Raw genomic sequence first — 27453 nt, forward strand, 5'->3', positions numbered from 1 at the left:
AACGTGACTTGACTCTAAGTAGTATATGGATGAGGGTTTTTTGTAAGAGTTTTTATTATACGTATTTAAACCATGGTTTAAGGTAAAATTTCCTTTTAAAATACATTTATTTAAAAAAATTATAAGTTGAATTAGAGAAAATATTAAGTGTAGCTAAGAGTAAATGTGTGGATATGGCAAAAAACATGAAGTTGGTAAGTTAATGATATTTGGGAACCAGTGGGCTTAGAAAGTAGAGATCTCAGCTCATCTGTGATTCTGAGAGGGATTTTGTCTCCTTAGTTATGTTAACAATCAGTACTGGTTGCCTAGTAGATTGTGACAGAGCTTCTGGAATTAATATCTTAACTCCAGTTGAGAAGTTTACTTTATTTATTCCTGAAAGATACTACCAAAAATGCCAGTCTAATGAGAGAGAGAAAAATTAGATTTTTATCTATTTCACTTATGCAGAAACGTAGTTATTGGGACAGTTCAGTGTTAAATCTTAGTAGGAAAAGTTCCATTTACTTTTTAAATTTAAGTAGCTCAAATTGGCTGCAGGAGTATTTCGCTTTTTCCAGAAATGGTCTTTTCAGTCTGCCTTTATCATCTTAGTCTGTGATACTTTACAAACTCAGATATTCTTCTTTTTAAAAAAACAAAATTTTTTTTTAAACTGGGGAATATTGGGGAACGGTGTGTTTCTCCAAGTCGTTGTCCTTCAATTCAGTTGTGGAGGGCACAGCTCACTGGCCTGTGTGGGAATCGAACCCACAACCCTGTTGTTCAGAACTTGCTCTCTAACCAACTGAGCCATCCGGCTGCCCAAATTCAGAGATTCTTGTAAGAAAAGATATTGCTATAGAATGAAATGTACAGACCCGTGGGATGTACTAGTGAAAAGTTAATAAGAAGACTGAAATGTAATAAATGGAACATGGAGAATAGCACATTTCGGGGCGATAATGTTCTAGCAATTTGCATCCCTTATTTATTATAAAACTTCAATTTGTAATGTCCCAAGACTGTAATCCTTTTGAGGTATCTATTTTCAGTGGTATTTCTAAATATAAACTTTTACTGTGGGTCGAATACACACAAGTATAGGAAGAGTATCTCATCTAGAATGATACACAAAAGTTGATAATAGAGGTTGCATGTGGGGTCCCCAGTGGTTATAGGAAAGGATTCAGTGGAGCACTTTATTTTCATTGTATGTTCTTACGTACTTTGTACCATGTACACCTATTACTGATTTAGATTAAATATTGAATGAAATTATGAATGAAACTAAGTACTAAATAGAAATAGCTGAATGAAAATGTAGCCAGTGTTAAATATACCGTCTTAGTATACCGGGGTGCCAAAACCATGTATACAAGTGGACACTTTGGTCAGCGTTATTCAAGCAATAGTTTGCCATAATCAGAAATGTCTGGACACTGATGGTAACCACTTTGAGCACCTCTTGTAATTGCAGAAGTCAAACGTGACTTGTATTCATCTTTTGTTATCGGTGTATATCTGGTATTACAATTTTAATATAGTTTTTCTTTCTTAAAATGTGTAGACATTTTCTTGGCACCTTCTGTATATGTGTATGTATGTATATATACACTTATGTGTATATACGTAAGTGTTCAGATTCTTTAAAATATATATTTTTCATCTGGTACATTATTCTAAATTCACAGCAGAAATGATGACAGTCTTTTATTTTGTCTTACATTAACTAATGAATGGTTGTAAGGCCCTGTCTGTGAAACTAAACTTGGTGGTAAGCTTGTTAATTTCTGTATTGTATTGGGTTTTTTTAATGTAAGGTTGTGCATCTTTGATGACTCTTATCATTTGAAGCATTTCCAGCAATGAATTCCTAGAATGATATCATCTAGTGTCTCAATGTAGCTCCTGTTTTTCTCCCCCAGGAACAGAAGTGGCTCTAAATCCGGCACATGCACATTGAAACAGGTTCAAGGATTTAATATGAAGCACAGAAGCAGATAGTGCCAAATAGCAAGTAGTAGTTGGTGCACGTTTGTGAGTAAAAATTTTCTCTTTTGGCTCTATTTTCTTAGTCTTTAAACAAACTGCATGTCAGATCCTTAAAATTCACATTTTGGTGAAGAATGAAAGAAGTACGTTAGCAGTCATGACTATTTAGTTGTCCCTACATGGCCTCTAGCTAAGAACTCTCCCAAGCCTCTTATTGAGGTGGAGTTTGAGGTGTGTAATACATCTCTGATGTGGAGTTTAAGATATGTCCCAGCTACAACTTCCATTTATACTGTCCTTAATTTTTCATTGCTTTTGGTTTATGCATAATAGCTTTTGCTGAAAATTTAGTATGATGTGGTTTTCAAAGTTATTTCCTTTTAAAAAAAACATTACTTATACATCAAATTTTTAGGCTACCTCAAAGACATTTACTTCTGCCCTTTACATCTCTCCCAGATTTCTTCATCTGTACTTAGTCAAGAAGAGGGTTTTTTTCCCCTTCAGAAAATAATGAATAGAGGAATTTTATGACAAAACTCTTTTTCTAATCTGACTTCACATTTGTATATATATTTGATTAGCTTTTCTTTACCCCATCGGCAAAATCATGAAACATCGGCTATGCTTGAAACCATCTTTATGATGGTTGAGGTATAGAATAACTCTATTTAGAAGATTTGAAAATTAGTTACCCACATCGAGCCCCAAGCCTTGTTGAAATTCAAAAATTTTAAGTAGATATTTACTTTTATTCATAGTTTTCTTATAAAATGAATTGTCGAAATACTGATTTTTATTCTTTCTTTTTTACAGCTGGAAAAGCAGTGTCCGTGTTGTTATGTACACCTCCAAAAAAGTTCAGATCTGTAGGGGAATTGTGTAAAGTAAACTGAACTACAGGGTAGCAGTATTTTAATAGCTATTATAGACGTGTATTTACTATATTAAAAATGAGTAAAAGAAAAAGCAGTGACACACCAATAGGAAGGTCAGTGACATTTTATTCAGTTGAGCTGGTATTGTAGACTTGAGAGATAGTGGCTGTAAAGTGGATTGTCACAAGCTAACCATGCTCTTTTAATTTTTATCAGCAAGCTGTATTTGGGGGCAACTTTCTTTCTGCTGCATTTCCCTGGAGCATGGATCCTTCTCTAATTTAAAAGGCTGCTCAATGCATCTGTACTGTCTTTCCCCTTAAAGGCATGTCATTCTTTTTAAAAACATACATGTAAATATGGTAGCAAATACAAATTAATAATGTGAGACTTTCCAATCCCTCAAAATGAATGTATACATTAAAGATTTATTAATGATATCCTATATTTGGTATTCATTGCATCTCAATCATCAGATATACATTCAGCGAGAGAAGTTTTAATTTGTATTTTGTGATTTTCAGGGGGTTGCATCTTTTTTTAGTAAATTTAAAATTAATCTTATTTGCCTTATGAATCTGATTTTCATTAAAAGGTTTTATTTTTTTTCATGCATGACAGCAATTTTGAATTTCATTATTATAAAGTCCTAGCAGCTTTCCTTCAAATAATTGATTAGGAAATTTCCATTTAAGTTTTATTTCAGGCATTTTTTACTTATAAGCAGCATGCATGTTTATGCAGGGAGAGAAAGAGAGACAGACAGAAAGACAGAGGGGGAATATGTGTGTGGGCACACTTGTGTTGTGGTTGTACAGTCATTTTTAAAATTTGCTCCTAAGCAATCTTCTCAAGGTGCAGTTTCAGCTGATAAGGGAGAAGGCATTGTGTTGAGAAAAAACGTTTTCTTCAGTCTTTTCCTTTTCCTTTGTATGTGTTCAGTAGTCACAAATGAGAAGTCTCCTTTTGCTCTTTCTATGAGGTATTGTCTTCTAACTTCGCTACATAGAGAAGACGGACATTTTAACAGTCAGTTACCCCGTCTTTAATTTTTTTGCCCACAGAGTGAGTGGGGCAGCATTTCCTTCTCCCACTGCTGCTGAGATGGCAGAAATTAGTCGAATTCAGTATGAAATGGAATACACTGAAGGTATTAGTCAGCGAATGAGGGTCCCGGAAAAATTGAAGGTCGCACCACCAAATGCTGACCTGGAACAAGAATTCCAAGAAGGCGTTCCAAATGCTAGTATGATTATGCAGGTTCCAGAGAGGATTGTCGTAGCAGGTATTTTACCTTTAGTTATAAACTTGCCTGATATATCTTTGTTTTATATATTTTTAGGAAAACTTTTGGGTTTTTGAATAAGGGTTGGGAAATGCAACTTTGCATTTTTTTTCAAAATTTTTATTCATTACAATAGTCTGAAATCTTAAACAATACTTTTTAATAATTCAACTAATTGAGGTATAATTTACATACATGAAGTGTAATTTTTAAGTGTACAGCTTGATGAGATTTGACAAATGTATACACCCATGTAACCTCCCCCACTGTCCAGATACAGAACATTTTCATTACCCCAGAAGGTCCCCTGTGCCCCATCTCATTCAGTTCCTACCCCTCAAATCCCAGGCAACCATAATCTCCTTTCAATAACCAGAGACTAGATTTGTCTGTCCTAGAGTTTCATATAAACGGAGTGATTGAGTGTATACTCTTTGGTATGGCTTCTTTTGCTTAGTGTAATGTTTTTGTGAGTCTTTCATATTGTTGCTTATATCAATTATTCATTCCATTTTATAACTGAATAATATTCCACTGTGTGGATATACAACAGTTTGTCCGTTCACCTGCTGATGGACATTTGCGTTGTTTCCTGTTTGGAGCTATTAGGAATAAAGTTGCTATGAACATTCATATACAAGTCTTTGTGAGGGCATATGTTTTTATATCTCTAGGAGTGGAATTGGTGGATCATATTATAAGTTATGTTTAACTTTATAAAAAGCTATCAAGCTATTTTTTTAAATTGGTTGTACTCTATTATATTCTTAGCAGTGATGTATGAGAATTTCAGTTGCTCCATATCCTTGCCAGCATTTTGCATTGTCAATCTTTTTAATAAAGTACTAGCTTTTTAAAACCTCCCTTTTTTAAATTTTATTTACTCCCAGGAAGTAATGAAGACATTCCATTTTCAAGGCCAGCAGATCTTGACCTCATTCAGTCAACTTCCTTTAAACCTCTGGCACTAAAAACACCACCTCGTGTACTTACACTAAGTGAAAGACCACTAGATTTTCTGGATTTAGAAAGACCTCTTCCAACCCCTCAAAATGAAGAAGTAAGTAAAGTTTTAACATCAGTTGAATCTGAAATAATATAGACAAAAGCAAAAGTTAAAGAGGAGTTAAGAGGCTATAAATCATATCACTAGCGATATGTAATGAAAGCTTTGCATGGACCATTGATTGCTATAAATTCTGGTTTATAGATACCACAAATAAGGTATTGTGCTGTTGTTTTCTTTTTTAATTAAAATATTATGTTGCGGGAAAAAGAAACTTCTGTGGAAATCGTGAACTAGGTGACACACCTTAAGCAATACAGAAAAAGTTGGGAAGTTTAGCACAGGAGAAAATTAATGCATCACTTTGTTAAAAAGCAGTCTGGTAAACAGGGCAAAGAAAGCTCTTTTTCTCTTGACACTGTCTATTCTTAATTCTCCCTGCCTGCTGAAAAGTTTCTGCTGAGTTTGGTTACTGTATCGTGTAACATTCATAGCCCTGTTGAGCTAAATATGGCACTATGGACTAATAAGGTGTTTGTAGCAAAGTTCAGATCTCGCCTTTGCCATTGACTCAGCCAATCTTGTAAAGCTGCTTTTCTGTGATGATGTCTGTAGTTTCACCTTTTTCATTATAGCTTCTGGAATTCTGTGTTGTCATGAGGCTAGTATGAAAAAATGTGAAACATGTTTTTATTGGTAATGAAACTTCCTGTGTCTTTGATTTTTCATATAGTCCTTTCCAAAGAAGGTAAAGGACCCGTGTAACATTGGGGAGTGCAGTTTCCTAGTACTAGGTATGGCCTTTTCTTAAGTTGGAAGTTTCTACCGAGGTAACAGAGAAAATATATTCATAGATGCTGATTTGGACATGCAGCTTTATTGTAAGACACTACGCGGCAAGACATAGTTCCTGTATAGTGGTATGAGTGAGGGAAAAACACCAATACACACAGAAGATACGTGCATTTCTTTAGTAGCAAGGAATAATGAAAGTTACAAAGATGTTACACAAGACAAAAGATAATCACAGCTATTCCCAGTTAGAGGCCCAGCTCCCCAAAGTTTCCACTGCGAATTACAGCTGTGAATAGTATGGTCCTGGAGTAAAGGATTCTGCCAGTAGGGAAATCTTCCCTTTGATATTCTTCTGGTTTTGTTTTTCTTTCGATCTTTCCATACCTACTGTTTTATACACTTATGCCTTCTTGGTGGGAAGAACTGATTGAAAACAAGCCAAATACTTTCCTGAGTGATTATTCTAAGACTGAGGAATAAAAGTTTACCAGAATTACCTTCAGTAGACCTAGATTTTAAGCCCACGTGGGGTTTACTCCTGCAATAATTCTGATATTTACTCAAATGTGACAAATGCCCGAAGTATATAACCCTGGGGTGAAAAACTTAGGCTGAGAATTAGACCTAATTTTGAAGGCCTACTTTGCTACTTACTAACCACATAACTTTGGGCAAATTGTTTAATAAGTCCAAGGCTCATCTATAAAAATAAAGATAAAAATAATGCCCAGTGCTTAAGATTATTGTGAGAATTAAATGTAATAATGCATGTATTTAGCGAGTATTCTAATTCCCATTAAAAATGCAATATGTATAAATATTGTTGTTATGAAAGTTAAAATCCTGTGTCAGGAGTCAAAGCCTGAGATGAAAGAGAGGAGTTTCTGAGGTTAGTACCAGCTGCCTATTGAAAGCAACAATGATGGTGATTAAAGGCTGTAGAAGGGCCAGGCTGCCCTCAGGAGGCAGTCAACCAATGAGCAGAGGAGAAAGGGAGAAGAACCAGAATTCTAGTAGCTTTTAGAAAATGGATTGAAATACCATATTTCCCCGAAAATAAGCCTTAGCATGATTTTTCAGGATGCTCGTAATATAAGTCCTACTCCAAAAATAAGCCCTAGTTAAGATCATCAGCCAGATGGATGCATTTAGTACATCCGTTGCAACATACGACGAGTGTATTGAATTATGAAATAATAACATGTAATTAAATATAAATAAATAATATTGACATTACTACTTAAAATAAATGATAATATAAATTATAAGTGTTTGTAAATAATCAAGCAGGCACCTTTGGACGAGCGGTAAACACCTATGTAAACAGATGAACTCGAGATTTATTGCCAAATGACCAATCAGAGTACAGACACAATGCTCGAATAATGTGTGCACTTGATAACGAATGGACATGGTTTTGTCTAATATGAATCTTCATAATTCAATACGTCGTGTGTTGTAACAGACATACTTAATGCAGTCATGTGAAATAAAGAAACGTTTTCTGCATTTTGTTGCCTGCAATTTTTCATCACTTTAGTGTGGACCATCATTCTTAACTGTCATCATTTTTGTTGCAACTCCTGTCTCGTAAGTCTTCAGTTAACACTTGATTTAATGGTAGATTTAAAGGGAATAACATTTTGACCCCCAGACAAGATGAGTGCAAAAAGCCAGAGCTACTCCATTGAATACAAGAAAGGAATAGTGGAGGACTCCTGGGGCAAGAATCTTACAGCTTTCTGCAAAGAGAAGATGTTGGATCTCTGAATGGTCCGAAAATGGCGAGCAGAGTACGATAACGTCAGTCAACTAGTGGATGAGAACAATGCTAAGAAGTGCAAGTGTGGATCAGGTCGGCAACCATTATTTCCTGAGCTGGAAGACATCATCTATGAATGGATTGGTGACTGGAGAGCAAAGGCTTTGGTTGTGCACAGGGCTGATATTCAAGCATTTGCTCTTGCAATGGCACCACAGTTAGAAATATCCCCAGAAGAATTCAAAGCATTACAACACTGGCTGGATGGCTTCCTTCAGCGATATGAACTGTCTCTAAGATCCAGAACACTGTTCAAGCTGGAAGATACTGGAGTTATTAAACGTGCACTTGCATTCAAGTCCTTTGTTGATGGCATCGACTTTAATAAATACCAACTCTCCAACATGATTGCTATGGGTGAAACTGCAGTGTTTATGGGCCAAGGATCTCAAAACAACAATTGCTCAGAGGGGTGCCTTGTCAATCTACATTCCCTCCGCTAGTTACAAAAGTGAATGTGTTACTTGTATTTTCACAATTCGTCTGGATGGAAAGAAAGCCCCACCTCTAATCATCACTAAGGGCAAGAAACATAGAGTTGAACGTGTTTCAGGCATTTATGTTCTTGAAACCAAAAAAGCCTGGTGCACACAAGCAGTTACAAGGAAGTGGATCGATTTAATGCTGTCACTTGTTTTGCGAGGTGGCCAAAGAGGTCTGCTCGTCTGGGATTCCGCCAGCCCTCACCATGCTAAAGACAAGAAGAACTTCCTTGCAGAGAACAACAGATCAAATAATGATTCCTGCAGGAATGACTACCTATCTCCAGACTCTTGATATTGCAATAAACAAGCCATTCAAGGACCATTTGCACATGGAAATCAGTGACTACATTGAAAATAGAATCGAGAGAAATCAGCACGGAAACTTCGTGAAGCCTAGCCTGCAAGAGGCCGTGACTTGGGTGAAGAATTCCTGGGATAAAATCACTGACAGCTGTGTTGCCAATGCATTACAAGCAGGCTACATGGACAAGAGGTGCTCATTTAAGGAGAGCTCTCTTGCTGGACATGAGAGATTGGGGCCAATGGTTGGGTTCTACAGGAAATGGAGTCGCAAGAAATTCAAGCCGGAATTTGGGGTTTGGAAAGTTATGACGATGTTCCAGAAGAAGATGACATGACTGTATTTGAATAAATGTAGATTTTTGTACATAAATATAGATTGTTGCACATGAAAAAATAAGACATCCCCTGAGAATAAGCCCTAATGCGTCTTTTGGAGCAAAAATTAATATAAGACCCGGTCTTATTTTCGGGGAAATACGGTAGAAGAGCAGTAAGGCCTTGAGTGCTGATATTCAGATGTTACTCAAAATCTAACGTGAGATTCCTGAATCATTTACTCTGTAGTAGGCATTTTACAGCATATTCAGGGGTTCTCTGCCTCAGCACTACTGACATTTGGGGCTGGATGTCTTTGTGGTGGGGAGGGTTATCGTTTCGCACTATAGAATGGTGATCGCCATCTTGATCAACATCTACTAGAAGCCAGTAGCATCCTCCAAGTCATGAAGATCAAACAGCTTTTAAAAACCAAGAGGTGGAAACAATCCAAATGTCCATCATCTGATGAACAGAGAAGCAAAATATGGTGTATCCATATAGTAAAATATTATTCAGCCCTAATAAGGAATGAAGCCCTGATACATGCTATAACGTATTGTATGATTCCACTTAGGTGAAATGTCCAGAATAGGCAAATCTAGAGGTAGAAAACAGATTAATGGTCACCAAGGGCTTAGGGCAGAGGGGATTAACCATAATGGTTAGGGAGCCATGAGACAGTGGCCGCACTGTTTATTTTCTCATGGAGTCTGTGGGTTAGGAATACAGCAGGCATAATGGGGAAAACTTGTTTCTGTTCTCCAATATGTGGGCCTAAGCTAGGAAGTCTCAGAGACGGGATGATTGACAGCCTGCGGCTGCAGTCATCTGAAGGCTTACTCACACGTAGTTGGACTAGCTGTTGTCTGGGACCTCAGCTGGGGTTGGCTGGTGAACTCACGTACGGCCTTTCTGTGTGGCTGCTTGGGCTTCTTCACATCATGGGACCATTTTTCCAAATATGAGTAGTCTGGAGAAAAAAGGCAGAAGCGTTATGTATGACCAAGCCTCAGAAGTCACATTTCATCATCTCTACAGCAGTCACCAGCCCTCCTAGTTTCAAGGGAAGGAAACAGAGATCCCATCCCTAATGGAAAGAGGTCAATGGTACATTTGTAAAAAGAATATGTGGGATGGGAGTTTGTGATTATTTCTGGAATGCCAAAACCTTTAAGCTAGTAAGACTAGTTTTCTAGTCTAGTTTTCAGCTAGCCCAACAAATCTGAATTTATTTAACCCCAGAAGCCAGGAACATTTATTTGTGAGACAAATACATGTACATCCCATTTCCTATAATATATGTGCCTTTAAAAACTGCTGGAAATTGTTCTTAAATAACATTTTATACAAATTATAACAAATAAAAATATTAATAATTGTACCAAGTAAGACTGATACTTAACAAGAAACCAGATATAAACTTTTTTATATAGTAAGCTTTCCTAAATTTATCTGCATATAGTATGTTTTTTGTTTTGTTTTTAATGTATCTATAATGCACATCCCTAGCAGCAATTCTTTGTAAATTTTGTGAGTAGCCTTGGATTAAGGTTCTTTAATGCAAAACAGCTACTAGGCTACTAAGAATATTTTCTGTTCCTTTCCCTTTCTTTGTGCCTAGCAGGTCCGTGCAGTTGGCAGGCTAAAAAGAGAGCGCTCTATGAGTGAAAATGCTGTTTGCCAAAACGGACAGCTGGTCAGAACTGACTCCATGTGAGTAGAACCGCTAAGCATTGTATTTCCTTCATAAGTATTCTGCATATATTGTCTGTCCCATCTTTTTACAAATAACTTCCTTTTTTCACTCCCAAATATTTAACAAAAAAAAAAAAAAGAAGAGGGAGAAATGTGTGTATGTTTTATGCCTAAGAATCTGAGGGGAAAAAATAATTTACTTCTAATAATGCTTGAAATCTATTCTGCATTTACCATCAATTTTACATTTTTGCAATGCTATTTATAACCTTAAAATCTGACCGTTTTGTTGTGAGAATTTTTCTTCTCTGTATATGACAGTCTTCTATAAGTATGATTTGCTTATTTAGGGAATCTTAAAAGAAAAATGGGTAAGTGCTCAATTCTGTGCGTCCTTCAGAACTGTTTGTTTTATCTAACATGTAGGTTAAATAAAAGGAAAACATTTTATTTAAGGAAATTTTTAAGTTACTCAATTTGTCTTAAGATTGGGAACTAGCCCTTTCCAGCTCTGCTTTTCATGAACTATGTGTAGCATAAGCAAGTGGAATTTTTTTACTTTCCAGGATTCTTTTGTTTTGCTCTCTGCCTACTGAGTCATTGGATTGTTAGATCCCTTTCATTTTCCAAAAATACAAGTATATTGTTTAAAGGACTGTTTGTTTAAACCTTTCTTTCTCATTTGGTTATATTATCACGCCCTGATCTGAAAGCTACCCCACTATAAGATCTTTTAGATCGGCAAGTGCTTTTTGTTGTTTTATTAAAACTAATGCATTTTTACATATAAAATAACCTTTTAAAAACTGCTCAGAATTTTTAAGTCTCAAAGTCACTGGAGAGTCTATTTTTGGGGTTTTTTTGGGGGTCTTTTTGTGGTTTTTTAAAAAATAGATGATTTAGATAGTTTATGTAAAATAATATTCTTCCTCATTAAATTTTTGGTCCGTTTTCATGGACTTATTTATCATGAACCACATTTGATGCGAGGCATTATATCAGCTGCTCTGGGAACTGTGCAAGGACTAGACGGTACATCGCTCTCTTCTTAGAGCTTGCAAATCTAGATAAAAGCAAAACATTTAAATTCATATACAAAATAACGAGAGCATAATATAATTACACCATTTGTACTAGCCCATCTTAAGTTCTAGTTTGGACCTGACTGCAGAGTGTAAGGATGCAGAAGGGGCTTTGAGGGCCTTAGGGTCTCTCTTCTCTTGTGTGACGTGCAAAGGAGAATTGTAACTGATTTCTGGGGGAATCTTGAAATGCCCCCTAAAGTAGTTATAGTTATTATGAAGGGTTATATAGGAAGATGGTAAGTTAAAATTACTGTATATTTCCTTCAGGGAAGATTTAGCTGAAGGCTTCAACCGTTATTAATATAAATTTTTTTTTATGGTAACTGCATGTTTTCCTGAATGTGCCGGGTTGGCAGTGATGTCAGTCAGCCAGCCCATGAAATCATTTTCCAGAACATTTCCAAGTATATTATGTAAATGGTGAAAAAGCTCCGTGGTTTATGACTCAGGTAGCTTCTTGATATTTAGTATCCGCTCAGAATGATTAAACACAACCTAAGGGCTTTTGTTATTTTCTATTTGTAATTTTTTTTTAAGGCAGCAAATGTTTCTAATAAACTTTTTTTTATTATATAAAGATATAGGGTTTATTTAGGTCTTTTATTACTTTGAAATTTTACATTACTAAATTAAAAGCAGGTCTATTTTAGTATAGCATCACTTTTGTTTTTTTCTCACAAACTATGTATTATTGATAGCTGAATTCTGTTAAAAAAGAAAGGAAACAGTTTTATTATGTATAAAAACCAGCCTAGTCTGTGATTTAGAATACATGATTAGTTCATGTATATTTTTGCAGTTACCAATAACGTAAGTTTTTCATAACAGAAAAGATTAACAGAGTTCACTAATATTTGATTGCTTTTTTTCTTTAAGTTGCTTTAATGGCATTTTCTAGATGTTGAATAAAACTGAGTCTCATATTTTAACTTTTGGTAGTAAAAAATAACATGAATATATTAACTATATTTTCATAACGAAATACTTACATTACTTAACCATACTTTTTGTTATGGTAGTTATGTATGTTACCATGGCATGGTAAGACATTTAACCATCTTTTTGTAAATAATATAACCTTGCCACTTCTTCTCCTACCATTATTAATTTTGCAATTTATAATTGAATTCATCTTTAAGAATCTACATTTAATTAGCTTTAGGAATTTTATATAATGTGCATATTGTGTATTCAATGTTGGTAATATGGTAAGGAAGAAACTATTAATAAAGTACAGCTATCTTACCTCTACTAATTATTAAAGTCTTTACCTATGTTAGTCTTTGTAATGTGAAACTAATTATGTGTCAATGTGCATGAACCTTTGCCTGCCTTTACTTTTATTCCTGGGCTTTAAGAATAGAAGTACATATGGGTATTAGAGCAAGAATGCTGGACTTTGTTTTCTTAATTACTTTCAAGAGACAGTAGGATTAATTATGGTCAACTATAGATACAAAAATGAATTCTCACCAGTAGAATCATATCTAGCTTTTTCTTTGTGTTATAAAAGCTGCATATGTAAAAGAAGCATAATTATTATTTAAGGTGGCACAGATCAGATTCTGCCCCAAGAAATAAAATTTCAAGGTTCCAGGCACCGATTTCTGCACCGGAGTACACGTAAGATTTTATCTGCTCTGCTTTTCACAAGTAGGAGTTGTTTTAATTTTGCAGGCTTATGTTATACTAATATTTCACCAGGTAATTGCTATGTAATAGCCTAATTCTCTTACTGTTTGGCTTTTTGATACCTCTGTTTCAGGATTTCTCAAACTGTCATACACTTTTTTAAGAAAAAAATAACTAGACCAACTAACGGAATTTTATGTATGATTTTGGGTATAATGATGAAAGTAAAATGGAATAATTTACACATAAGGACCAAACATCCTTTTCCGTTTTTTGTTTTGTTTTGTTTTGCATTTGGGTAGCATATTCTCTACAGATTCAACTTTGACCAGGTTCAGTGATCCCATCCCAAACTTTTTTTTGAATTTTAGTACAATATCTTGTTTTACTTTGACCCAGGAGAATTTAGTGTAAGTGTGGTTTTTCATTGAAGTTTTTATTATTATTATTATTTCATAGATTAAAACTATGCTTGGAAGAATGTTCATTAAACCGATGGGAGGACTTTGGTGTTCAAAGAAGATTTCAAGAGCTAATGTAGTTCTTAAGCAACAAAAGCCATTCTGACAACCGATGACTTCTGTTATTCTGGTTCTCTTACCATGCTTCTAGGAACTAGTAAATTGCCTTAGATAGTGGCAACAAATTGAAGTTTTCTCTCTGTTTAAAATTTCGAGAGAAATAATGCAAAATTTATGTTTTGGTGAAAATTCTTCCTCCCCTTTTTCTCTATTTTTACCTTTTCTGTTTTTTTTTTGGAAGAGGCTGGAGCCTCACTAAGGATGTTATTCTCACAGTTTGAGAAACATTATTCCTGTGAAAACCCATGGGGAAAGAGGTACTGGACTTTGTACTTACCTTTTGATAATGACATTGTCGTGCCAAGTAAGTCTTCAGTTAAATTTGAGTCTTGACATTGGCTAATGTTGTTTACTTAACACTCATGTCATACGATTTCATGGAAGCATGAGATATTACTAATGAAATAACATGTTAAACATCAGTGCCTTCTTCAAAATTTCCTAATCTTTTATAAAAGACGAAGTTGAAATTTTGCTGTTTTATAACATTACTAGGATCAATTTATCTTCCAAGTGCATTTTTTAAAATTACTAATATTATAATATTTGTTTAAATGATCTCAGCACCTTTGCACTATGTTTACTTTTTTATTTTTCAAGTAGTTCACTTGTCAAAACAAAAAACAAAGTTTCTCTATCTTGGTTGGGTGGGTGAGTGAACTGAGATCAAACTCAACTCTAGAAGCACTCACTGTTTCCCTTTCCAGTTGATGCCAGTGGTGGATGTTCCAGCTAGCATCAAACTGATCGCTAAAATGGGGCTTATTCTTTTTTGTTCTTAAATTTGTTTATTTGTAACAAGATTTGCAAGACTGCTTAAAACTTTTAAAAATTTGTTAAAGTATTTATTGCTTCCAGTTAGGGTAATTTTGGTCATTTTATGATTTAATCATTTAGTTCATCAATAGATGGAAACAAATGTTAACAATCAAGGCGTTTAATCTATACACATACTGCCCTAAGTGGTCATCAGTTTAAAAACTACTTCCTATTCTGTTTTTGCCATTTATGAAGGATGGCCGTATAAATTAATGAAAAGTTAAATTTCTGCCTAATCTTTGAAAGTTTAATATTTTTTGAGAAACCTCAGAAATCCAGTTGTGATTTTGTGTTGGTCTTCGATGAAACAAATATATTTGCTGATATCGATAAAGATTTAATATTACCTTTTATATTTCTATGTAAATATTTTTAAGTTAATATTGAGGATCATGTAAGTTTTTTTTCCATTTATTACCATATTTCAATATCTTATGATCATAGAATCTTAGAATTGGAAGAGCTCTCATAGACTCAGCTTTCTGTGCACTTTGGCTTAAGAATTCTTTGCAGTTAATCTGAAATTAGTTTATACTTGACTATTTTATAAATACACCTGATTTCCTGTATATGGACAGGAAATACTTCTACTTTTAGAACTTAAATGATTCCTATTGCTTTTTCTGACAAAATGGTTTCTCTCAAAGGAAGTAACTCTTCTTTCCTTTTAATTTTTAATGGGCAAAAATCTATCAAACTATTTTCATGGATTTGGCTTTAGTTTATTGACATTATTATAAAATTATTTTAAATATGACTTATTGTAGATTTTAATATATTGATATGTGGCTAATTTACTTATTAGTATGCAATGATATGCAGGAGTGTTCAATTTAAGCACCAAAATACGAAGACAAAAACTTTAGTTATATCAGTAGATAGTGTACTGATTCATCTTTTAAAACTTGCTTAAGTAAGTTTAGTAGGTATGTTTGCAGTTCTGTCAAGAAGAGTGTGGGATGTATTGTTGTTTATGTTGACACAGAACGGGCCGTTTTCATTCCTGCCTCTTCTGGCACTTTTCTAACATGAATTCAGTGTGATTTCTTGCAAAGAGCAAGAGCTTCAGGTTATTCCTGCACCACCTGAAGGGAATTCTGAGTGCAAGACTGGTACCCAGACTTCATGTACACATATACTGGGTGTTTTACTCTGCTTGGATGCCTAGTGTGGGTTTGGCCAAATCTGATGGGTCAGTTGATAAATTGGCTTATGTACATTCCAGAAGATTCCTGGTCTCTGTACGGGTATTTAGGGTGACTGTCCATTAGCCTCCCTCTGAAAATTTGTGTTTATCTTGACACCATTAGCCCTAATTCCTATGACTCAGACCTGACAGATTAATTTCTCAGTATGCCAAGATTTGGCTTAGATCTTTTTCTTATAAGTCATCTTTGGAAAACATGATTTTTATATTCATTGTACTTCTCACTTTGGCTGATGAAGACATTCAGTTATTCACAAAATTGTGGAGATTTTGATTTTAATTTTGTGGGACTCTGGGAATAATATTAGATGACAGCTGTCCTTTCAAAAATTATCCCATTTATTTTGTGGTTTCCAAACAAATGCATGTTAAGTTACAAAAGTTACACATCAAAATAAAAGATTTACTCTTTTCAATTGTTCACTGTCTGCTCCACTTTCATTCTTTTGGACGTAATACACAAGGATGAAATTTAATCTAAGATATTTTGCCCTGACTTGAGAAAAAATGTTGAGCTGGCATTTCAGAGTCTAGTCCTTTTATAACAAAACCTCTTATTGTAACAAACCAGATGCCAAGTCCATGTGTCTGTTAAAAACCTCAAACAGATGATCATGCTGACACCAATCTGAAGAGTTCAAGTTAGGACTGTAAAATTGCTCCGTTCAAATGAGTTCAACTTTAGGAAGCACTAGCAGTGGAGCCAAAGACATTGTGACTCTGAGCCCATGTGTGAAACAATGTAAGATTACTGTAGGGAGGCCCAGAAATGGCTGGTTAACGTCCATCTGGATAATTTAAGAAATATCCTTGCCTTCCTTCACTGTATTCACAGAATTGGGAGTAGTTTTGTGTCTTAGTCGTTTCGCTAGAGATCATATGCTTTAATAAAATTCAGAAATCAAAATACTTTTGTCACAGCTTTCTGAAACTTTAACTCATCTTTAAATTTGCTCATCATAAACTTAGCTCACTTTATTGTCTTTGTAAAGTGTTTGAAATGGCATTTTCATGGAATCACTTTGGATTCGTGTGTTTAAACTTTGACGCCCATATATGAGAGTTTTCTCTTACTCTTCTGACCATCCATAAGTTGCAGTGCAGTGTTGTTTGTAAGAAGTTTGGTTTACTGAATTGGCACATAGACACCAAATAAAGAATGCTGCTTCTCCAAAGCTAGGGGTTGAACTCACTCATTGCTGTAGTTATCGTCCCTCTCCAAAGTTGTTTTTTCATATTGTTTGTTCAATTTGATATTTAAAGCTACATAGTTACAGATACTGCATTGTAGCTGGTCTTTTAAAACAATATATTCATTTATTTGGTTTGACTGTTTTCTTAGGGGAAGATAAGGGGATGGGAAGGGGGGCCAAAATTAAGGTAATTCTTAAAATATAAGTGGGGAAACTGCTCAGCTGAAATTTTATAAAAATCTGACTTGAGTGTTTTTTTCTTCATTTGCTGTGCTTGTGTAAACAGTGTGACACCATCGCCACAACAGGTTCGGGTCTGTCCTCCCCATATGTTACCTGAAGATGGAGCTAATCTTTCCTCTGCTCGTGGCATTTTGTCGCTTATCCAGTCTTCTACTCGTAGGGCTTACCAGCAGATCTTGGATGTGCTAGATGAAAATCGCAGGTGACTGGCCATCAGAGACTTGCCAGCTTTATTGCATATTTTTTGGCTCCTTTTAGTGGACTGTGGTGTCTCCCTTTTGTGTTTGCACCTTCGTCTCTTTCTAAGATGCAATGATTTAAAACAGTTTGCTTTGCTTTCTTTTAATTTGAAATTATTGTCCAAAATTCACATTTCACAAGATTCTGTTAGCTTGTCTTCAGTCAGGGAAAATATTCAGTTAATAAGCACAGTCAGGGAGAATATTCAGTATAATGATTTTTTTCAAAGGCGTTGTTGACCTGTTCTAAGTACTTGATTCCATTTTGAGATATGCTGAGGGACACTGTTGGATTGAGTGTGAGCTACTGAACTGAAACGTACTAATTTTCTTTAGTAAGTCTTTTGATTTCATCACTTATGATACTAATGTGGTTGGATTAATGAAGCAGATTTGAGAAGTGTTGTCAGTGTAGCTGCCAGGACAGTTTTTTTCATTCCTCTTAACCAGGGATTTCTAGGCCTGTATTGAAAATCCCAGGTGCTATTATCTTTTTGATAATACTGATATTTTTCAATATTGATAACTTATCTCACTTTTGAGCATCAAGTAAAATCATTAGTAGCATACTTAGACTAGTTCATATAAATAAATATTTTGCCATTATTTCAAGTACTTTTTGTCCTTGCTTCATTACTACATAGTGTTTTTTAAAAGATCAAAGTTGGCAAGCTTTTTGGCATAGTATGGGAAAAGGACAGTTTCATTTCAACTGGAAACATTTTATCTAGTACCTGAGTCAGTCTTTGAGTTTCATAATCATTTCATTAGACTATTAATTTTTGCATTTTGAAGAATACCCATGAATTCAGCTGGCTCTTCCAATAAACCTTATTTCTTACTTTAGGAACTGATATGTCTCATGCCTTGCTCTGAATAAACTTTCTTGTTGAGTGCTTTTTAGCCTCACACGGCCCAGGTGTTTTCACCACACTTCATGAGCACTTGTCCATTCTGCTTGATTGGTGTTTCAAGCCTTCCCAGGGTTAGCTAGCGGTTCACAACTGGGCCCAAGGACTTAAAGCTGCACAAGAACAAGGCTCAACGGGAAACCCGCCGCACGGCGGGGAAATTTTACAAATGTATGTCTCTCTCTCTCCCCCACTTCCCAAGGGTGTCGAGTCCCTTTTATGCTCTTTGAAGCTTCAAGGACTGTGTTAGAGTATTTGGAGCCTATAAGAAGCAGCATGGTTCAGAAGAAACAGCATGGATTCAGGGAGTCGGTCTGATTCGGTCTTGAATAGCATGGTGGCCGTGGACAAGTTGCTTAGTTTCTCTGGGCCTTATTTTCCTCGTCTATTTAAAGGAGGGGCAGCTAGTTGTAATATTACCTAGTTTTCTGGATTCTTGTGAGGAATCTTCCCCTAGCACCACCAGCTTTATTTATAATACAAGGATAATGGCCTCAAATTCTTTATATAGTCTGGTGGGAGATCCTTCAAAAGATACTGAATATAAAGTACCTGGCACATAAGAACTAGTATTTCCAAAGGCCTGTTTGCCCCTCTTTCCTTAAAATAGATGCATTCTTCACCAGATATCCTCTTTAACTTTTTAATTACAATAGGTCCTTAGAAGAGACTGGATTATTAGTCAAATTATATCATAGCAAATGCTATTACAGTGAAAATATTTGAATGAGAAAGGTATTTATAAATTTTATATAAATTAAACGATAGCTAGATGACGAAGCCCCAGTACATTAAAATTATTTGTCTCACCCCCCCACACGCATACATCCAGTTCAATGCAGCAATATGGAACTTGTAAAAATATTTGGATTTTTTTCTCTATAATGGAAAAACATTTTGCCTAGAGTTCAAAAGTACAAAATCACAAATCTTACTAATGTAAAATTAACTTTGTATTTCTTTATTATGAAAAACTGTTTTGAGCCCTAAGTGAAGCTTTATTTATTTTTTAATTGTAATGAATTAATAACTGTAAAATCCCTTTTCTGGGAAGGAATTATCTTATTCACTTAAACGAGCGTTTTTAAAAAATCATAAAGTAGTTGTATTAATAATTCTTTGTTTCTAGATATACACCATTAGTTGTTAACCCCGGAGCCTAGGGGGTTAAATTCTCATTAGACTTATTGGAAGCTTTCATTATTGAAAGTGTTTTGATTTTTTATCATTGTACTTAAATTTCTTACAATCTAAATGTTGAACCACATTTAATCAGAATTGTAAGTGCCGAGTCAGTGTTTACTTCTATGAGAACTGTCTAGCATGACTTTTTGGATATAAGAACTAGGAATGTGAAATTTGGATAATGGTCTACTTGCATGATTATAAAATAATACTGCTTATAAAGTCTTAAGTGCTTTTATGTTTCTTGCTCTGTACATCATTTTTCCTTTTCTATTTTATTACTCTTGGCTGTTTCGCTAATGCAATATCTTATCTTTAGTCTTATGCCATCTCATTAAGTATAATTAAATTAAGCTACAACTATTTAACAGGGAGGGAGGAAGAAGACTTTCTGCCTGCTTTGTTATCATAAAATAATGCAGATTCACAGTTGCTTGACATAAGAACTGTTTTTACTTTACACTTTAGGGGACACTGTTGAAAGATTTGTGTATTATATTTTCATTTTCTCATCTTACGAGAACTTATATCATCTAAAACCAAGCTCAACCTGAAGACAAAGTTAAATCATAGGTACACATTAGAAAAGTTTATTTACATAGATCAGTGCTGTGCATTTGGAAAACTGATGTATCAAAACTTTACCAAAACACCTGGGACAAGCACCAGGTGTGCTCTTTGGATTTAAAATGCTGCAATGATTTAGCCCTTGGCTGGTGAGGAAATGCCCAGGTCTTATGATATCTGGTAGAGCTCCATACTTCATTCTCCAATGCAAAATATTAACATCTGTAAAAAGAGACTTACTTCATATGTAAAAACATTATTTAAATATTTACAGATTAGTCATGTTTAGCGTACTTAAGTTTTATTTTTTGAAGGGGCTTGATTATACAGTTTTCCTTTAGTAGATTCTACTAACTTTGAGTGAATAAAATAAGAAACCAACATGTAAATAATTTTACATTTTTTGCAAGTATCTGTATAAATAATTTACTTGGAAAACCTAGAAATGCTCAGTTGCAGTTGAAACAGTGTTATTTATAATTTGTCCTTTTTTAAAAAATGTATATAATTACTGGCCCCCCAATTAAGTTGCTTATTTGCTGTAGCAGATTCCATTTTTTTAAACAAAGAAACACATATTCTGTGAAGTCAGATTTTAGTATACAAGTTAAGGCTGGAACTTGTAGAGCCTTGGATCTCATTCCCTGTTGCCACTTTAATTATAAAACATATTGTTGGACATATCAAACTTAGAAAGATTATTTTTAGTGTTTTAAATTATACTTGTGGTAGAAAGTGGTACTTGAATGAAGCTTCTGACTTTGCCAAATGCCTGTCTAATTTGCTTTTATATTATATGTGTCAATTACCAGTGTAAGAAGACAAAATGAAATTCGTTGTGAAAGGTAACTGTATTCTTTTCTGGCTCTGCATTATAAAAGGGACATCTCTGTGGTGCAATGTATTGACTATGGCACATCAGTCTGAGCATATTAGTATGACGGGTTTTTTTTAAACTTTAGGTAGCACACAGCATGGGCTTTATTTAGGTAAACATTCTCATGTTAGTGTTATGTAAGATTATAGTTAACTAGTAACAGTTGTCCTATGCCACAAAGTAAGTATATCAGTAGGATGGGATGAGTTTACAGCCTGTTTCAAGCATATGTGATTTCTCACTGTTCTTCAGCCAACAAAATAGGATTCTAACATGTCTCCCCAAAAAGTCTCTGAATCTCTTATCCTCTAGGCTCCAGAAATTTATTTAAGCACCAACAGGGCCTTTAGGAAGCATCCAAGCCAAACATGAAAATTTTCTTGAATACATTGAATTGGCATAAAATAGTGATTTGTATTATAGCCAAGATTCTACAGCTGTGCCAACTGACCAAAAGAAAAACAACAACAACAACAAAAATTGCATTTGGTATTAAATGTTTACTATAATCAAGAATTGCCTTGATATTTAAATTCAGGCAAAACCTGATCAATACTTAGAGAATGAGACATTCAAAGTAGAGTATAATAATCCTTAAAGTCCTTAGATGGGTCCTAATATCCCAGCCTCCTTTCTCTGTTTAGTAAATATTGCTGATTCCTTTTGAGGAGTGTTGACCAGTGACTTTGTGGAGCTGTTGTTTTCTGATTTAAAAAAGTAAGATGCGTTGGGAAAAGGTTACTGCTTACCTAGGTAAGGAACAAATTGTTCTGTAGAAACAGCATGTACTGAGACTAAGTGAAAATCCCCACGAAGTTTCCCAGCACACTTTAGTCTCATCTCCCACAGCCCTGTACGTCACTCCTGGTTGTCTCTCAAATCGCACTCAACACTGGCCAGCACTCCACAGTGTGTCCCTCAGCACGTCCCCTTACGCCTCTGCTCCAGAACTGAGGCGTGCGGGTTGGCTCAGGAAAGCTCAGGGTTTGAGGGAGACACAGCTACATGAAGCTGTCAGGCATGATAAAAATTAATGAGAGGGGAGGAAGCAGCTGTGGGAAATGCGAGTTATGTGAACTTGTTCATTTTCAAGATAGAGCTGTTGATGGCAGATGAGCAACCATGACCACGCAGGCGCTACTAAACCGTTCCCGACATGCTCCTAACGCTGGTGGTGACCTTTTCTCCAACTAGAAGAGAGAAATGATATTCTTCCAATAGAGTTGTCCTCTGTCTTGAATTTCATAAGTTAAAATTTAACCTCCCTCCCAAAATAATTTTCTGTGTTGGTGCTATTTTGTTGCATAGATTCCCTTTGTTGTTTTAACCCATTGAAAATGTTAAATTTATGAAAATCATAAAACGGAGGACATATGAGACAAAGATATTGGAAGTATTTGAAATGTATTGAAATGTAAACTATAATCCCATTTGACATTTATCTGTCTTGTTTTTGCTTTCATTTTATTACCTCTCTGTTTCCTGGTTCTGTCTTGTGCCTTCTGCAAAACCCTGCCTTAGACCTGTGTTGCGTGGTGGGTCTGCTGCCGCCACCTCTAACCCTCATCACGACAACGTCAGGTAAATCTGAGACTTCGTAATTACCAGGGTAACTAGTTGACTGGATATGTATTTTGCAGGCTGTAATGCATGGAGTAGCCATGCCTTTGTATCATAGTGTGAACTACAGCTCTCCCCTGTGAGTGCATCCTGCTTTTCTCTGAGAACAGTGAGGAGTTAGTCACCACATTGGGCCACCAGAGTAAGAGGGGAAATGCTGATAAAGTTTCATGTGCCTGAGTATTTAAGCACAATTTTAATAGCTTAGAGATGATGCCAAAACAGAAAAAATAATCTTAAATCTTGTTTTATATGCATCAGTTTAATTGTTGCCTGAGGTTCTGTCCAGCATTTCTTTTTTAGTTGTTAATTGTCTGTAATGTCACTTTCAGTGTGTAGATACGCTGTCTGTAAGGCATCATCTTAAATTTGGGAAAATCAGCATTGACAATTTGGGGAAATAAATGTTTATAAAGGGAGTTTAACAATTTTTGTCAACTGTTGATTTAAGCTTTTCTCTTATTTTTGCCCCTTTCTCACTTTCTTTCCTGCTTAACCGGGGTAATTTTTTCTTCTGTCATGCACAAGGACAGATAGAATGGCACATACAAATACTTAAAGTTCTCAAGTGCCCACATCCCCATTTTCCATCTTCATTAGGGGGAAAAAACTTGGTTGGTATGCACAGATAACATTACTGTAATTTTTTCAGAGCCAATTTTGTTTCATTTTGAGCAGAAATATATTATCTAAAGCAGTAGATTTAAAACTGGCGGCATTGTTTCCGTGATGAGGATGCTGACACATTTATTTTTAGGCAAGAAAAGAAGGAAACACCAGTTTCTCATTAATAGTGAATTCAGATTAGAGGAATTGAAGTGTGCCCTTAGTGGTCCCTGCCTCTGCTGGCTTTTTCTTTTTACAATGTTAACTCAATCCATAGTAGGTTTTCCCTTATATGTTTCTAGTAAGTTTGTGATTCTTTTGTGATATCTCTGTGAAAGTTTGTGATATCTCTCTGTGAAAGTATTTTCATTCAGTGATCTGACTTAGCATTTCTTACAGTTTTTACTTCTTATAAATACAGGTTTTAGTTTAAAACACATGGTAAAGTAATGTTTTTGTCTGTTTTAAGTTGAATTATGTAGGTAAATTGTTTTTGCTATATCCTTAGATTTCTTTACAAATGAAGATTTTCTTTAGATATATTGAAAACCTTAGTTATTTCAGGATTTAAATTGAGTAAACCTTTCAGTTATACTTCATTCTCTAAGTTCAGTCCAGGTCCTTTTACCTTTGAAGCAATTGCTTGTATAGTTTAATTTTTTTTTTCCAATTACCCATCTCATTCGTGACCTCATGGAAATAGAAAAGTTTTTATTTTGAGGATAAAGTGTAGAGAAGAGGAATCTTCAAGCCTTAATTTTTTCTACTAATCGTTTAATAATTCTGTCTTACTGTTCAAAAGAATAATTAATTCAGGTGTTTGTGAACCCATGGTTCCAGCATCTGCTAACTTAGTAACTTTCTTCTCTAACTGATGCAATTTCTCTCAATGTTTTAGGAGGTTGATTCTGTTCCCACAAAGAAAGAGTAGTTAATAAAAAAGCAAGTTAATTTAGCCATCAAGGGCCCATTTAGAGATTGTTCAAGATTATGCAGCGTCAGTACACACCGTCTACCGTTGAAACTATAAGCTGTGTGCTTATTCATCACCAGTGTCCAGGATGGTGACACTGAGTCATTACAGTATCTCTGGATTATTTTCAAAGGTGTTTGAAACAAAAGGACTTTCTGAATAGACTTGTCTTTAACACGTTTGGATAAAAAATATAATTCTCTTAAACAAAAACTCATAGACACAGACAATAATTTAGTGGTTACCAGAGGGTAAGGGGGTGGGGGGTGGGTGATGAGGGTAAAGGGGATCAAATCTATGGTGATGGAAGGAGAACTGACTCTGGGTGGTGAACACGCAATGGGATTTATAGACGATGTAATACAGAATTGTACACCTGAAATCTATGTAAATTTACTAACAATTGTCACCCCAATAAAATTAATTTAAAAAATATATATATATATAATTCTCTTCATACCCCTTTGCGTGGTAATGTGCCTTTTATAATGGAGAGTTGCTTGAAATGTTAGAATATATGGTCTATGTGCCAACTCTGTAGATTACATAGGAATAGCTTTTAAATTCAGTTTCTTTATATTCTGCTCATTCTGAAAAGTAAATATGCCATTTTACTGAAATAACCATACAGGATGAAAGAGTAAAGAGGGAAATAATGTGAAGTGCAATTTATGGTCTGTAAATTGTATCTCAATAAAGCTGTTAATTAAAATGTATTTTAAAAGTGGAAATCCAGGCAAGAGGAAGAATAGTAGCGTTTGTATGTATTTCTCAGAAGCTTATTGTCATTCATTTAAAAATCACTGCCCTTTTAGAAGTAATTGAATTTGAACATTCAAAAAGTGCTTTTTAATATGCTTTCTCTGGAGTTTGTCTTAGTGGCTTTCCAGTATTATTTTATACACAGCCTCTTAATTATTTGTTATCGAGCCAATTCTGGATCCGAATGTAGTGTGGCAAGATATATGCAGGTGATTTGACAATTGCTGCTATGGGAGATGCAGTATAGAGTAAATAATTGAAAATCAGAAGTAAAGAGTAGAAATGGCAAGAAATGACCATAAGAAAATGGTCAGTTTTATTTTTTTAGCTAGAGTTAGTGTTCCCTGCTTGTGAGTCTGAGCAGGGACTTGTATGGAACCACCCATGGACACAGGTTTGTGTAAGAATTCTGTATTGTTGTTCTAGAGGGGCAGCTCTCACATCTTTTTAGCCAGGGACCCTTTTTCATGATGGCGGTCCCTCTGAGTTGAAAAGTATCTCCTTCTCTGTATCTTAAGTTAGGGTTTCTTCTCATTCTCAGAGTTTCAGGACACTCTCCCAATATTGAGGTAGTTGTTCTCTTAAGCTTTTTCCTTTTCATTCCTTTATTCAATATTTTAGTGATTCATACTGTTTTATGAATCTTTTGAACAATTCTTTGAGCATCGTACAACACGTTGCATGGCTTGCCAGGTACCCTTAGTTCCAGTCTAATATTCAGTTGTATTTTCATTTTGTATATGCTAGGTATGGCGTTGCAAATGCAGACACAACAATTGAAGGGACTGCAGATGACATGACCGCTATGGATGCCGCTTCACTGAGACGACAGGTAGTTAATGAACCAAATAAGAAGTAATCCTAAGTGAGAGCCTTATAATGTCTAATGTGATAGTTTCTAACATCTTATCATTTTCTCTCCTGTGGAGCTCATGAACTGAAATATTTTATCTATCAAACTATTTATTAAACCGTAATTGATTTTCCTATTTTGATTAAAGATGTATTAAACCAGCATTTACATGTTTTGATCAGCATAAAACAGTATTATCAGAATGAATGGATGTAATTCTGGCCAATGACAAAGAATCTTGACATTTTAGCAAAGCAGTAAAGCCATAGAGTCCTCGCTTGGCTGTTTGAATTGTGGGACAGTCGCTTTGGGACCTGTGTTACTGTGTTTGAGAACTCCGGTTTGGACACTGTTCTTGGTTTGCACAGGGTCTTTATACACCTGTTTCTCCTGTTCTGTACTAAGTTCTACTTAGAACTACAGTTACATATGTATGATTTTAATAGGTACAAACAGTCTCTAGAATCACACAGACATACACACACATGGGAAAGGCATATTTGGTGTTCTCGTTGTGTCTGTGTCAATAGATGTGGAGGGGTAATGAATGAAAATAAAGTATTCCTAAGAAAAGATCAAGAAGCTAAATATCCCAGCATTAGAATAAATCAGAATATTATTCAGAAGATTTATCAGAAGATTTAATATAATAGATTTATCAGAAGATTTAATATAATAAAGGGATAATGTGAAGCAAATACTACGTTTTTATTTTGAGTCTCATTTATCGAAACAAATGAAGCTATATCATAATTTCTTACATATTTTCATATATCTTATTTATACTTTGCCTATTGAAGAAAGGGGTTTCCTTGGTATTTACCATTGAACTCACAATTATAGCAGCAACCTTGTTTTTTCTGAAAGTATAATTTTACTTCAGTGTTTCAACAACATTCATTTAACCCTTAACATGAGAGGAGTGAACTAGTAGACGACAAAGATACAGTAATTATAAGCAAGTTCCACGGTGCTGTGAAACCTTAAAAAGAGTAGAAAGCCAGTCGGGAAACCGAGTTTCTTAGGTAAAGAACAAAAACCGAATCACGAGAAGGTTGTACAGAATTCATATTTGTGACCCTGGCAGCAGTGGAAGCTACTGCTTCTGCAGCTTTCTTTGCTTCCAGTTTGGGAACTCAGCAGTCTGGAGTCCGTTTAGTCGAGTGATGTAGCTAGCTCATGGGTCATCTAACTTCAAGATGCAAAATGTCGTCCACTGTCGGGGGGATATTAAAAAGCTGCCTTGGTTGCTACTTCTCAGATATGCCCAGATAGAACTATTTTAATGACTCAAAGCAAAGCCAGTTTTTTCATTGACAATAAAATAGGATCGGTAGTATAAGAACATGGTATACCATGAGATCAAATAAACTGTTCTCGTTTTGAATAGAGAGAAAAGGTCATCTTGAAGCAGCACTTCTATTTTTCACTGAATTGGCCCTAATAGAAAAATAGTTGCCCAACACTAGTCAAAACTGAAGTCCTTTTACAGATTGTTAAAATGGTTATCCCTGCACTGCTGGGTCTGTTCTGTCA

The 27453-nt window shown here is 35.2% G+C and overlaps 1 protein-coding gene across 26 annotated transcripts in view; it reads left to right on the forward strand.

Annotated features, from left to right (window-relative positions):
• Positions 1-27453, forward strand: part of MFF (mitochondrial fission factor) — a 31082-nt gene that overhangs the window by 1806 nt on the left and 1823 nt on the right. The window contains exons 2-12 of one of the 26 annotated variants that reach the window (XM_081052106.1): positions 1911-2022; positions 2794-2968; positions 3072-3180; positions 3920-4140; positions 5031-5200; positions 10491-10582; positions 13198-13272; positions 17368-17526; positions 21039-21071; positions 22625-22684; positions 25812-25896. In XM_081052106.1, the coding sequence (XP_080908232.1) occupies positions 3960-4140; positions 5031-5200; positions 10491-10582; positions 13198-13272; positions 17368-17526; positions 21039-21071; positions 22625-22684; positions 25812-25896 (855 nt within the window). In that variant the 5' untranslated portion in view covers positions 1911-2022; positions 2794-2968; positions 3072-3180; positions 3920-3959. The remainder of the gene's footprint in view (positions 1-1910; positions 2023-2793; positions 2969-3071; positions 3181-3919; positions 4141-5030; positions 5201-10490; positions 10583-13197; positions 13273-17367; positions 17527-21038; positions 21072-22624; positions 22685-25811; positions 25897-27453) is intronic. The other 25 variants (XM_081052084.1, XM_081052087.1, XM_081052090.1 and 22 more) reach the window with 25 other exon arrangements.

Source organism: Rhinolophus hipposideros (assembly GCF_964194185.1).
Source record: "Rhinolophus hipposideros genome assembly, chromosome: 6".
NCBI classification, from domain to species: Eukaryota; Metazoa; Chordata; class Mammalia; order Chiroptera; family Rhinolophidae; genus Rhinolophus; species Rhinolophus hipposideros.